The 13828-nt window shown below is 45.3% G+C and overlaps 1 protein-coding gene across 1 annotated transcript in view; it reads right to left on the bottom strand.

Annotated features, from left to right (window-relative positions):
- Positions 1-13828, bottom strand: part of LOC145358995 (parathyroid hormone/parathyroid hormone-related peptide receptor-like) — a 77380-nt gene that overhangs the window by 14077 nt on the left and 49475 nt on the right. Inside the window, exons 11-12 of the mRNA XM_080213353.1 lie at positions 13151-13217; positions 6361-6455 (exon numbers count right to left, since the gene is read on the bottom strand). Of these exons, the coding sequence (XP_080069479.1) occupies positions 6361-6455; positions 13151-13217 (162 nt within the window). The remainder of the gene's footprint in view (positions 1-6360; positions 6456-13150; positions 13218-13828) is intronic.

Here is a 13828-nt window from a genome sequence, read left to right on the forward strand (position 1 = left end):
GTGTATGTGTGTGCATGTGTCTGTTTTGTGTATGTGTGTGTGTATGTGTGTCTGTGTGTAGGGGTGTGTGTGTGCGTGTAGGGGGGTGTGTGTGTGCGCGTGCGCGCGCGTGTGTGTGCGTGTAGGGGGGTGTGTGTGTGCGCGTGCGCGCGCGTGTGTGTGTGTGTAGGGGTGTGGGTGTGTGCGTGTGCGCGCGTGTGTGTGTATGTGTGTGCGTGTGCGTGCACGCGTGTGTGTGTGTGCGTGTGTGTGTGTGTAGGGGTGTGTACGTGTGTACACGGGGTAGGTTTGTATGTGTGAGTGGATCACAGTTTGTGTAATGGGTTGAATTCTGCTCAAATTTTACTCCTGACAAACAGCTGGAACGCTGCCAAGGATGGTCACCCTGACCTGTCATTGGACAATCAATCCCTGCTCCGCATCCTGGTTCGATTTTAAACTCCTCATCCCGCTTTTCCAATATCTCTACCCCATCTCTCTAACCTTGTACAAATATCCTAACCATGCTCTAACCCTCTGACCCCCCCCACCCCATCCCTTGCTACATTGTAACTTGTATCCCCTTACCTGGACATGCCCTCCCTGTGTCCCCTCTCTCCGTTCCGACTGTGACACTGTGTCGGTCCCCACTCTGAACCCCTGGCTCCCGTCCCAGTACCGCTGGACCATGGAGATCGCTCTCCGTACTCCTACCCATGCTTCCTCTCTTCCTTTCAAACATTTCCACAACGTGGATCCCACACAACCCTGCCGCCCCTCACTGTCCCCTGTGAGACCCTTCAGATAATGTAAGGTGATTATACCTGAATGTCGGATATTTGACTCTCCTTTGGGGCAACTGCAGCACCATTGTCCAATCACAGCCTGAGGACTACGTCAATGGTCTTAAAGAATAAAGAACAGTTCAGCGCAGGAACAGGCCCTTCGGCCCACCAAGCCTGTACTGATCATGATGCCAGCCTAAACTAAAACCATATGCACTTACGGAGTCCGGATCCTTCCATTCCCATCCTATTCATGTATTCAGCTCGTTGTCCTTTAAATGCTGCTATCGTACCCGCTCCCATCACCTCCCCGGGCAGTGTGTTCTAGACAGTCACCACCCTCCCTGTAAAAAAACTTGCCTCGCACATCTCATCTAAACTTTTCCCCACGCACCTTAAACCCATGTCCCCTTTTCTACCCTAGGAAAATGCATCTGACTATCCACTCTGTCCATACCACTCATAATCTTCTATTAGATCATGTTCCATTGTGTGTGCATGTGTGTGTGTGTTTGTGTGTGTGTTGTGTGTGTTTTGTGTGTGTGTGTGTTGTGTGTTGTGTGTTTGTGTGTGTGTGTTGTGTGTTGTGTGTTTGTGTGTGTTGTGTGTGTGTTTGTGTGTGTGTGTGTTTGTGTGTGTTGTGTGTGTGTGCGTGTTTGTGTGTGTGCGTGCGTGTGTGTGTTTGTGTGTGTTGTGTGTGTGTGCGTGTTTGTGTGTGTGCGTGCGTGTGTGTGTTTGTGTGTGTGCGTGTGTGTGTGTTTGTGTGTGTTGCGTGTGTGTGCGTGTTTGTGCGTGTGTGTGTGTGCTTGTGTGTCGTGTGTGCGTGTGTGTGTGTGCGTGTGTGTGTGTGCTTGTGTGTGTGCGTGTGTGTGCGTGTGTGTGTGTTTGCGTGCGTGTGTGTGTGTGTGAGTGTGTGCGTGTGTGTGTGTGTGTGCGTGTGTGTGTGTGTGTGCGTGTGTGTGTGCTTGTGTGTGTTTGTGTGTGGGTGCGTGTGTGTGTTTGTGTGTATGTGTTTGTGTATGCATGTGTGTGTGTGTTTGTGTGTGCGTGTGTGTGTGTGCATGTGTGCGTGTGTGTGTGTGCATGTGTGCGTGTGTGTGTGTGTGTGCGTGTGTGTGTGCGTGTGCGTGTTTGTGTGTGCGTGTGTGCGTGTGTGTGTCCATCGTTCCAGTGAGAAGAAATCAAGTTTATCTGACCTCTCCTCATAGCTAATACCCTCCAGACCAGGCAACATCCTGGTAAACCTCTTCTGTACCCTCTGCATAGCATCTATATCCTTCTGGTAGTGTGGCAAACAGAATTATACACAATATTCTAAATGAGGCCTAACTAAGGTTCTGTACAGCTGCCGATCTTTATACGTAATGCCCCGACCGATGAAGGCAAGCGTGCTGTATGCCTTCTTGACTACCTTATCCACCTGTGTTGCCACTTTCAGTGATCGGTGGACATGTACACCCCGATCTCTCTGTCTGTCAATACTCCTAAGGGTTCTACCATTTACTGTACAATTCCTACATATTTTGGACCTTCCAAAATTCATTACCTCACATTTGTCTGTATTAAACTCCATCTGCCATTTCTCTGCCCAAGTCTCTAACCAGTCTATATCTGGCTATATTCTGACAATCCTCTTCAGTATCCGCAACTCCATCAATTTTTGTGTCATTTGCGAACTTATTAATCAGACCAGCTACATTTTCCTCCAAATCATTTATATATGCTACGAATAACAAAGGTCCTAAAACTGATCCCTGTGGAACACCACTAGTCACAGCCTTCCATTCAGAAAAGCAACATCCTACTGCTATCCTCTGTCTTCTATGGCCGAGCCAGTTCTGTATCCATCTTGCCAGCTCTCCTCTGATCCTGTGTGACTTCACCTTTTGTACCAGTCTATCATGAGGTACCTTGTTAAAGGCTTTACTGAAGTCCATGTATACAGCATCCACTGCCTTTCCCTCGTCTATCATCTTCGTCACTTCCTCAAAAAACTCGATCAAGTTAGTGAGGCACGACCTCCCCTTCACAAAACCATGCTATGACTAATAATCCATTCGTTTCCAAATGTGAGTAAATCCTGTCCCTCAGAACCTTTTCCAATAATTTCCCCACCACTGATGTAAAGTTCACTGGCCTATAATTTCCTGGATTATCCCTGCTGCACTTCTTAAACAAAGGAATAACATCAACTATTCTCCAGTCCTCTGGAACTTCACCTGTAGCCAATGAGGAGACAAAGATTTCTGTCAAGATCCCAGAAATTTCCTCCTTTGCCTCCCTCAGTATTCAGGGGTAGATCCCATCAGGCCCTGGGGACTTATTTTCTTTAATGCTTTTTAAGACACCTAACACCTCTTCCTTCTTGATATCAACATGACCCAGAATATCTACACACCCTATCCTAGGCTCCTCATCTATCAAGTTCCGCTCTTTGGTGAATACTGAGGCAAAGTATTCATTAAGTATCTCGCCCATTTCCTCTGGTTCCATGCATAAATTCCCTCCGCTATTCTCGAGTGGACCAATCCTTTCCCGGGCTACCCTCTTGCCAATGGTTTCCACTGCCGACTGTGTGTTGACGTTAGCACAGATGAAACAGATGCAGGAGCAGGTTAGATAGAACATAGAAAAACTACAGCACAAAAAGGCCCTTCGGCCCACAAGTTGCGCCGATCATATCCCTACCTAAATAGATATCTTGTCTCAACTCCACATTCCTGCCTGTTCCCCAAGATCCCTCAATTCCATGAAGAGCAAAGATCTGTCTATCCCAAACGTAAATGTTTTCGACATAGGAGCACCCCACATCCTCCGGGGCAGAGAATTCCAAAGATTCACAACCTCAAGTGAAGTAATTTCTCCTCATCTCAGTGCTAAATGATCTGCCCTTATCCTTGCACTCTACTCAGCGAGGGTTACATCTCTCTATCCACCCGATCTAGGCCCCTTCAGAGTCCTGTAAGTTTCAATGAGGTCACCTCTCATTCTTCTAAACTCCAGAAAATACAAACCCAATTTACTCTGTCTCTACACAGGAATCAATCCAATGTACCTTCAAAGTATTGCCTCTAACTAAGCTTGTCTTTCTTTAAACACAGAGACAGAAGCTGCCCACAGTACTCCAGGCTATCATTATGTACAGTTGTCTTTATGGGTGGTGGACAGAAACTGAGCATTGCCTTGAAGTCCATAAATAGAGACAAGACTGTAGCTGTTGGACTGGGAGGTATAGGCTTGTAATGTGTGACTCAATTAATAAATGGTCTGAGAAATGTGTGTAAAGATGGGCTCCAGTTCTGTCTGCTTTCTAGAATAGAACATGAGATTGAATAGAGATTGCATGTCGAAAGATAAAGGTTAGAAAAGGATACAGAGATCAGAGAAAAAACTACAATCCTAGCAGGACATGGAAAATGACAGAATGTAATTATAAACTATCAGGGTATAATTACCCACTGATATTCCCAGATTCATAGAACATAGAACACTACAGCACAAACAGGCCCTTCGGCCCACAAGTTGCGCCGATCGCATCCATACCTACCAAGCCATAGACCTATCTGTAACTCCCAATCCCATTAAATCCCATGTACTCATTCAGAAGTCTTTTAAAAGACCCCAACGAGTTTGCCTCCACCACCACCGACGGCAGCCAATTCCACTCACTCACCACCCTCTGAGTGAAAAACTTACCCCTACTATCTCCTCTGTACCTGCTCCCCAGCACCTTAAACCTGTGTCCTCTCGTAGTGACCATTTCAGCCCTGGGAAATAGCCTCCGAGAATCCACCCTATCTATTCCTCTCAACATCTTATAAACCTCTATCAGGTCACCTCTCAACCTTCGTCTCTCCAGGGAGAAGAGACCGAGCTCCCTCAATCTATCGTCATAAGGCATGTCTCCCAATCCAGGCAACATCCTTGTAAATCTCCTCTGCACCCTCTCAATAGCTTCCACATCCTTCCTGTAGTGAGGCGACCAGAACTGTGCGCAGTACTCCAAGTGGGGTCTGACAAGGGTCTTATAAAGTTGCAGCATTACCTCCCGACTCCTAAACTCAATCCCTCGATTAATGAAGGCCAGTACACCATACGCCTTCTTGACCACATCGTCCACCTGCGAGGCCGATTTAAGAGTCCTATGGACCTGGACCCCAAGATCCTTCTGCTCCTCAACACTGCTAGGACTCCTACCCTTGATATTGTACTCAGTTTGATAGGCATGGCAAATCCAGCTCTTTATTAGAATTCTTAGATAAAAATTTTTAATAGGATGGTCTATTAAATGTCTATCAGGCACGATCAAGTTTTGGAAAACAGATGGTCATCTTGTGGGGTTTAACACAACTTTAGCAATGTTTGAGTTACTAGATTGTGTTAAGGTGTCACAAAGGAACAGGTTCCTGGCTTTAACTGTTCAAAGTTTATTTATTAGTCACAAGTAAGGCTATTTTCCAATCTGATGGGACCTTTCTGGAATCTCTGGAATTTTGGAAAATTAAGTCATGCCAAAGCTCTATACAATCGTGTCACGTCTTTCTGAGTTAATCCTTGTAGACCATGTGGTCATGTGATGGGAGTGCAGGCATTCACCGTGTGATGTGGGCAGAGTACAAGTATGGAGTCATGGCACAGGTAGTAAAGTGTTACAAATACTTGGTAGTCAGTGTTTGCCATTCCAGCACTTCTACAGAAGGCCAGTATGCCATTTCTCTGCTATATTTGCATGCAAAAGTTTTGAGTTCCTTGTACAAGTACACTCATGTCTCTCTGAACATTGACATTTAAAAGTTTAATGTCTTCAGCAAGTATTTTGTTTTTTTAAATTCCTTCTCCAAAGTGTATAAGCTCACACTTCCTAACATTATATTCCAATCTATTACCTTGTTGTCCGCTCACATAGACTTTCTATATTTCTTTACAACCTTTGTGCCTTCCCCACAGCTTTCATTCCCGTCTAGTTTTCTATTGCCAGAAACCTTAAATACATTACTCACTATCTCTTCATTTCCATCATTAATCTAGATTGAAAATAGTCGCAATTCCAGCACTGATTCTTATTGCTTTCCACTAGTCACAGCTGCTAACTTGAAAATGCCCCATTTATCTTTAGCCTCTGCTTCCTGTCCATTAATTAAACCTCCAGTCATATTACACCCAACTCCATGAATCTTTACCTTGTGCACAAAACTGCATGGCACCTTATCACAAGCTTTTCAGAAATCTATGTATGCTACATTTATTGGTTCCCAGTTATAGCCTCAAAATGTTTTCAAAAAATAGTCAAATACTGTTTCTCTTTTGTAAAACCCAGATGAATTTATCTGATCATACTATGATTCCTTTAACTGAATTATTAAGCCTCCCTTAATAATTAGATTCCAATATCTTCCTGATAATTGATATCAGGCTAACTGGCCTATAACTGTCTCTTTCCCTCTCCCTTCTTCCCTGAATAAAGGTGTTAAATTTGCTAATGTTCTTGAACCTAAGGAATTTTGGAGCATCAACCCATTCCATCCACTACTCGTTCAACTCTCTCTTTTCCAGCCCTGTGATGTGTTGATCAGGGTCTCGGTCGATATGGTCTCACCTGTACTGTTGCCGCGGATCCAGCTTTCCTGTGTTTGTCTCCCACAGTTTTGATGCTAAAACCCGGACAATGTTTATGAAGAGGAAAAAATTCAGCTGAAAAGGAAAGAATAAAATGAGCCATTCCGGATCGGAGTTTCGTTGCTTGCCCTGGTTGTAGACAAGTCCTGGAACCTTTCTCGTATTAATGGGGTGATTTACCTTCTTCACAAAGTGTGGGTGTCTCTTATAGTGGATCCCTGTTCCACCAGGAATCAGGGACCTGTCTATCCCTATCCCACCGGATTCAAAACCTATGGAACGCAGGAACTGGAATAGGCCATTCAGCCTCTTGAGTCTGTTCCATTATTCAATGAGATCATAGAACCCTACAGTGCAGAAAGAGGCCCTTCGGCCCATCGAGTCTGCACCGAACACAATCCCACCCAGGCCCTACCCCTATATATTATACCCATTAATCCCTCTAACCTACACATCCCTGGACACTAAGGGGCAATTTCTTAGCACGGCCAATCAACCTAACCCGCACATCTTTGGACTGTGGGAGGAAACCGGAGCACCCGGAGGAAACCCACACAGACACGGGGAGAATGTGCAAACTCCACACAAAAAGTGACCCGAGCCGGGAATTGAACCCAGGACCCTGGAGCTCTGAAGCCGCAGTGCTAACCCACCGTGCTACCGTGCCTGAAACCATTTTCCCCCCACTACGCCCACGTCCCTTGGAAATCTATCGATTTCTGTCAAATCAGTGATTGAGCTTCCACAGGCCTCTGGGGGGGGGTCGAGAAATCCAAAGAATCACAACCTCTTCACAACAAGCAGTCCCGCTAAGTTTAACGTCATCAGAAAATTTGGAAACAGCTCACTTTATCCCCACATCCAAATCATTGATACGGATTGGGAATAGCTGTGACCCAAACACTGAGCTTTTTGGTACTGCACTAGTCTCAGCCTGAGAATTACTGATTTATTCCCAGTCTCTGTTTTCTATCAGTGAACCAATTCTCAGTCCAGACTAGTATATTCTCCCAATCCCCACGTGCTCTAATTTTATTTACTAACCTCTTCTGTGAGACCTTATAGAAACTCTTCTAAAAATCCATAAGATGCCATTTCCACCAGTTCTCCCTTATTCATTCTACTGGTTACATCCCCAAAAACACTCCAACAGGCATGGGGGTGGCACAGTGGTTATCACTGCTGACTCACAGTGCCAGGGACCCGGGTTCAATTCCAGCCTCAGGTCACTGTCTGTGTGGAGTTTGCACATTCTCCTCGTGTCTGCGTGGGTTTCCTCCGGGTGCTCCGGTTTCCTCTTACAGTCCAAAGATGTGTAGGTTAGATTGATTGGCCATGCTAAATTGACCCTTAGTGTCAGGAGGATTAGCAGGGCAAATATGTGGGGTTATGGGGATAGGTCCTGGATGGGATTGTTGCAGGCTCGATGGGACAAATGGCCTCCTTCTGCATTGTAGGGATTCTATGATCACCTTTTCATAAATTCATCTTGAGTCTGCCCAATCAATCATTATGTTCAAAGTGTTCAGTTATTACATCCTTTGCTTTAAAGTTTTATTAATTCATTTGTGGGACATGGGCATCGCTGGCTGGGTAGCATTTATTGCCCATCCCTAGATGCCCTACGAGGGCAATTGCGAGTCAACCACATTTCTGTGACTCTGGAGTCACATGTAGGCCAGACCAGGTGAGGACAGAAGGGAGGGGGGGGGGGCGAGGTATAATTCGGATATTAGAGGGAGGTTTCTCACACAGAGGGTTGTGGGGGTATGGAATGCTCTGCCAAGTAAGGTGGTGGAGGCAGGAGTTGTTTAAGGGGTACTTAGGTAGGTACATGAGTGGAATAGAGATGGAGGGATATAGGAGACTGTTTTAAATAAGGATCTTGGGATGTCCCTGGGAATCTATTGATTCCTATGGACCTTCCAACATATTTTCTGGCTCACTTGTTTTACTTTTGAGCTTCTGGGGATTCCCTTGAATGTTTGCATAAGATGTGCATGTTATTGGTGTTTTTCTCTTTTAATCCGCAGGTGCTGGTTTCCAATGTGGAGTGCCATAAGCGTAGACAAGGGTCATGGGTGGAAGAGGGGACTCACAATGTTAAAATGGCGGCGTGGGCTCGTTGGGCCTGTTTCCCACGCTGTGTTGTTCTTTTTTCATTTTTCAAAGGATATTAGTGAACCAAATGGGTTTTCCTGACAATTGACAATGGTTTCATACTCATCAGTAGATTCTTAATTCCAGATTTTATTTTTATATTGAATTCAAATTCCACCATCTGCTGTGGTGGGATTCGAACCCAGGTCCCCAGAACATTGGCTGAGTTTCTGGATTAATAATCTAGTGATAATGCCACCATACCATCGCTTTCCCTAAGGGAGTGGGAGCAGCTAGGGGGTAAATTTCAAAAGAGAATCACAAAGATGATATTCTCTGGAATCGTGAGCAAATTGGAGTACGATAAGTAAGACCAGAGAGGCTGAAAGATTGGCGTGGGGGGAATGGTTTCAGTTCATTAGGTACAGGTCCCAGCACCAGGGAACAAGGGAGCTTTACAATTGGGATGGGTTCCACTTAAACTTCACTGGGCCCTTTGTCCTGTGGGGAAGGGTTAGCATGAGGGGATATTTAGTAAGTTAAAGATAAAAGGACGAGACAATAGCAGAAGGTTATGATGTGAGTAATGGTAACCAGAGTGTGACAGGAAAGGGGAGTGAACTCAATGGGTTTTCCCGACAATCAACAACAACAATGTCACAATCATCAGTACCACAAATTTTTTATTGAATTCAAATTCCACCAGCTGCCATGGGAGGATTCGAACCCCGGTCCCCAGAACATCAGCTGAGTTATCTGGATTCTCTAGTCCAGTGATATACACCACTAAGCCATCAAATCCCCAATCAAATATCTTTTTCCCCACTACTGATGTCAGGCGAACAGATTTGTGGTTTTCTGTTTCCACCTGGGTCCCCAGAACACTGGCTAAGTTTCTGGATTAATAATCTAGTGATAATGCCACCATACCATCGCTTTCCCTAAGGGAGTGGGAGCAGCTAGGGGGTAAATTACAAAAGAGAATCATAAAGATGATATTCTCTGGAAGTGTGAGCAAATTGGAGTATAAGTTGATAGGTTGAGGGAGCTCAGTCTTTTCTCCCAGGAGAGACGAAGTTTGAGAGGCGACCTGATAGAGGTTTATAAGATGTTGAGAGGAATAGATAGGGTGGATTCTCGGAGGCTATTTCCCAGGGCTGGAATGGTCGCTACGAGAGGACACAGGTTTAAGGTGCTGGGGAGCAGGTACAGAGGAGATGTCAGGGGTAAGTTTTTCACTCAGAGGGTGGTGAGTGAGTGGAATCGGCTGCCGTCAGTGGTGGTGGAGGCGAACTCGTTGGGGCCTTTTAAGAGATTTCTGGATGAGTACATGGTATTGAGGGTTATAGATAGGCCTGGTAGGTAGGCATATGATCAGCACAACTTGTGGGCCGAAGGGCCTGTTTGTGCTATAATGTTCTATGTTCTCTCCCTCCTCTCTGAAATAGTGAGGTGACATTTGCTACCTTCCAATCTGATGTTGCTGTTCCTGTATATCTAAGAAGTTTCTTCAAATCTTCCTCCATGAAGACAGACAAAATATTTTACTTTTTCTGCCATTTTGTTATTCCCCATTATAAATGTTCCTGACTCCTTCTGTAATAGACCCACATTTGTCTTTGCTAACCTTTTCCTTTTTACATAACTACAGAAGCTTTTCCTCTCTGTTTTGATGTTTCTCACTAAATTTCCTCTCATATTCTATTTTCTCTGGGGCAGTTTCTTGGTTTTCCTTTGTTGAATTTTAAAAAGCTCCCAATCCTCAGGCTTAATACTTTCTTTGGCAATTTTATTAGTCTCTTTCTCTAATCTAATACAACCTTTAACTTCCTTTGTTAACCTGGATTTGAATCCTGTCACGGCAGGGGGTGAAATTTGATTAAATAATTTGTATTAAGAATTCACCAATTACCGTGACATCATTGTTCGATTGTCGGGAAAACCCAAACAGTTCACTCGGTTCTTTTCTGTTGAGCTTTTGAGCCTTAAAGGGACATATATTTTGTTGTAAACCATGTGCTATTTAATTAACTTCTCACCATTGCCTGTTTGGCATCTTACAGTACAGAAAGAGGCCATTCGGCCCATCGAGTCTGCACTAACCACAATCCCAGCCGGACCCTACCCCCACATCCCTACGTATTTACCCTCTAATCCCTCTAACCCACGTATCTCAGGACACTAAGGGGCAATTTTAGCACGGCCAGTGAATGTAACCCGCACATCTTTGGACTGTGGGAGGAAACCAGAGCACCCCGAGGGAACCCACACAGACACAATGAGAATGTGCAAACTCCACACAGACAGTGACCCGAGCTGGGAATCGAACCCAGGATCCTGGAGCTAGGAAGCAGCAGTGCTAACCACTGTGCCACTGTGCCACCCTAACCTTTCAACATATTTTTCCAATCCACCACAGTCAACTTGTCCCTGTTCAAATTTTTCTGGATTGGGTGACATTGTTTTAAACTTGATAGAAAATTCTAATATACGCTGGTCACTCTTCCCCAAAGATTATTTTACAAGATTATTGACTGGTACTCTCTCATTGCACAATACTAGGTCTAAACTAGTCTGTTGGTTCCTCAATCCAGGGAATAATCTCTTGCACATTCCAGGAGTTCATCCTCCACTCCATTAGCACTCTCCAGTTCATCTGTAGATTGAAGTCCACCAGGTTTACTGTAATATCCTTATTACGTGCACCCCTGATTTATAGCACACCCGATATCCTCACTGACGTTTGGTGGCCTGTAAAAACGCCCATGACGGTTTGCCATTCGAGATTTTCTGACCAAAGGAATGTACTAACCTTTACAAATATTACTGACCTCATCCTCTAATTAACAGCGCTATCTCGTCTCATTTTCTTTTCTGTCCATCCTTCCTAAATGTTGGATACCTGTGAATATACTCTTCATCAGCCTGTGGCCATGCCTCTGCAATGACAAGTTCCCCATACCCCATTCTTTGTGCTATGTGAATGTTATGTTCGTTAAGATAGTGTCTTGAATTCTACCTCTTTAACATGATTTTGTATTCTGAATCTACTTGATGTTGGAGTTTGCTCCTGCTCCATTTTCAGTTACCAGCTCACTACTTCCTACAACAGCTTTATTTCTCTGGTATCTGAATTTCCTTTCAGTTTACGATCACCCCGACAAGTCTGTTTAAACACACCCCAACAGCATGAGTGAATCTTCCCACGTGGATATTAGCCCTGGTCATGTTGAGGTGTAATCTGTTCCTTGTACAGGTCCCACTAGCCCCAGAATCAGCCCCAATGCTCCAGAAATATCCCTCCCTCCTGCAACATCTCTTCCACCGCTCATTCATTTGATCAATCCTCCTATTTCTATACTCATTACCACATTGGCAATGGGAATAATCCTGAGACTACAACTTTAGAGATCCAACTTTACAATCCTTTTTCTATCCCACCAGGAATCTGCATTTTTAGAGCCCTATCCTATGGGGAATCAGTCCCTGTGGATCCCTATTCCCATCAGGAATTGATCCCGTGGATCCCTATCCCATCGGGAATCAGTCCCTGTGAAGCTCTATCCCATTGGGAATTGGTCCGTGTAGATCTCTATCTCATTGGGAATGGGTCCCTGTGGGATCCCTATCTCATCAGGAATTGGTGATTAAAAGGCGAAAAGCTGCAGCATGCTACGGTGCAGAGGGACCTGGGTGTCCTTGTGCACGAGTTTCAAAAACCCAGTCTGCAGGTGTAGCAGGTGATCAAGAAGGCGAATGGAATGTTGGTCTTTATAGCGAGGGGGATAGAATATAAAAGCAGGGAGGTCTTGCTGCGACTGTACAGGGCACTGGTGAGGCCGCAGCTGGAGTACTGTGTGCAGTTTTGGTCGCCGCACTTGCGGAAGGATATATTGGCCTTGGAGGGAGTGAAGAGGAGGTTCATGAGGCTGATACCGGAGATGAGGGGGTTGGCTTATGAAGAGAGACTAAACAGACTAGGTCTGCACTCATTGGAGTTTAGAAGGTTGAGGGGGGATCTTATAGAGACGTATAAGATAATGAAGGGGATGGATAGGGTAGAGGTAGAGAGATTCTTCCCGCTTAGAAAGGACAGCAGGACTAGAGGGCACAGCCTCAAGATAAGGGGGGGGCAGTTTAGATCAGAGTTGAGGAGGAACTTCTTCACTCAAAGGGTGGTGAATCTCTGGAATTCTCTGCCCGTTGAAGTGGTGGAGGCTACCTCACTAAATATATTTAAGTCACGGATAGATAGGTTTCTGATAGACAGGGGATTAAGGGTTATGGGGAGAAAGCGGGAAAGTGGAACTGATCCACTTCAGTTCAGCCATGATCTTATTGAATGGCGGGGCAGGCTCGAAAGGCCAGATGGCCTACTCCTGATCCTATTTCTTATGTTCTTATGTTCTTATGGTCTCTGTGGATCCTCATCTGTCCCTGTGGATCCCTATCCCATTGGGAATCAGCACTGTTGGGGTTGAGGGAATATAGGTGGAAAAGCAGGAGCCTGATAGGGAAGCAGTTTTCGAAAGAGAAGGAAGTCTGTGTGCTTTGTTGGTGTGTTTGAGGTGAGCAGTGAGTGGTTTGGTGTGTTTGTGTCAGTGAGGGGTTGTCAGCTACTGCCTCCCTTCCTGAACCCGAATCCCTTTGCAGAGCAGGCCCTCACTTACCACAATGGCAGTGAGAATGGGCACCTGGTATATCCACTTCAAATTTCCAGCACTTAGATCCCAACAGCTGCAAGAGAGAAACAACAGAGAGGTTCCTGATTTAGACGCGGAGTAAACTCTCAAACCAGACTGAGCTCCCGGAACTAGAACTGCCTGGGACTCTGACCTATGGACAATCTAACCCATCAGGTACAGCAACCAGAACAAAAGGGAAATATATTTTTGGCCAGGTTACCTGCTCTGGGATAGAATTCTCATCTAACTCCATCATCATGGATTGTGTTTCCAGATATCTGACACATCTGCACTGACGGAAAACATTTGGAGTTTGTTTGTTATTTAGTGGCAGGTTCCTGAACTTCCTGTCACCCCCTTGTTTCAGAGTCCAAACTGACCAGAAAAGGAGGCAGTGCTGTTCTGAGTGCCTTCTTCTCCCAATAGCCAGCTGGGTACGCAGGGGAGGAAAGGAAGACTTATGCTTGTGTCACAACCTTCACAGGCAAAGTACTTTACAGCCAATACAGTGGATTAGAATCACTGTCAATATATGCCCTGTTTGTGAACCCAATTCTCCACTTGCCTGAGGAAGGAGCAGCACTCCGAAAGCTCATGAAATAAACCTGTTGGACTTTAACCTGGTGTTGTGAGATTGCTTACTGTGCCCACCCCTGTCCAACG

This window comes from Carcharhinus amblyrhynchos, chromosome 27, assembly GCF_965287045.1.
Source record: "Carcharhinus amblyrhynchos chromosome 27, sCarAmb.v2.hapA, whole genome shotgun sequence".
NCBI lineage: Eukaryota > Metazoa > Chordata > Chondrichthyes > Carcharhiniformes > Carcharhinidae > Carcharhinus > Carcharhinus amblyrhynchos.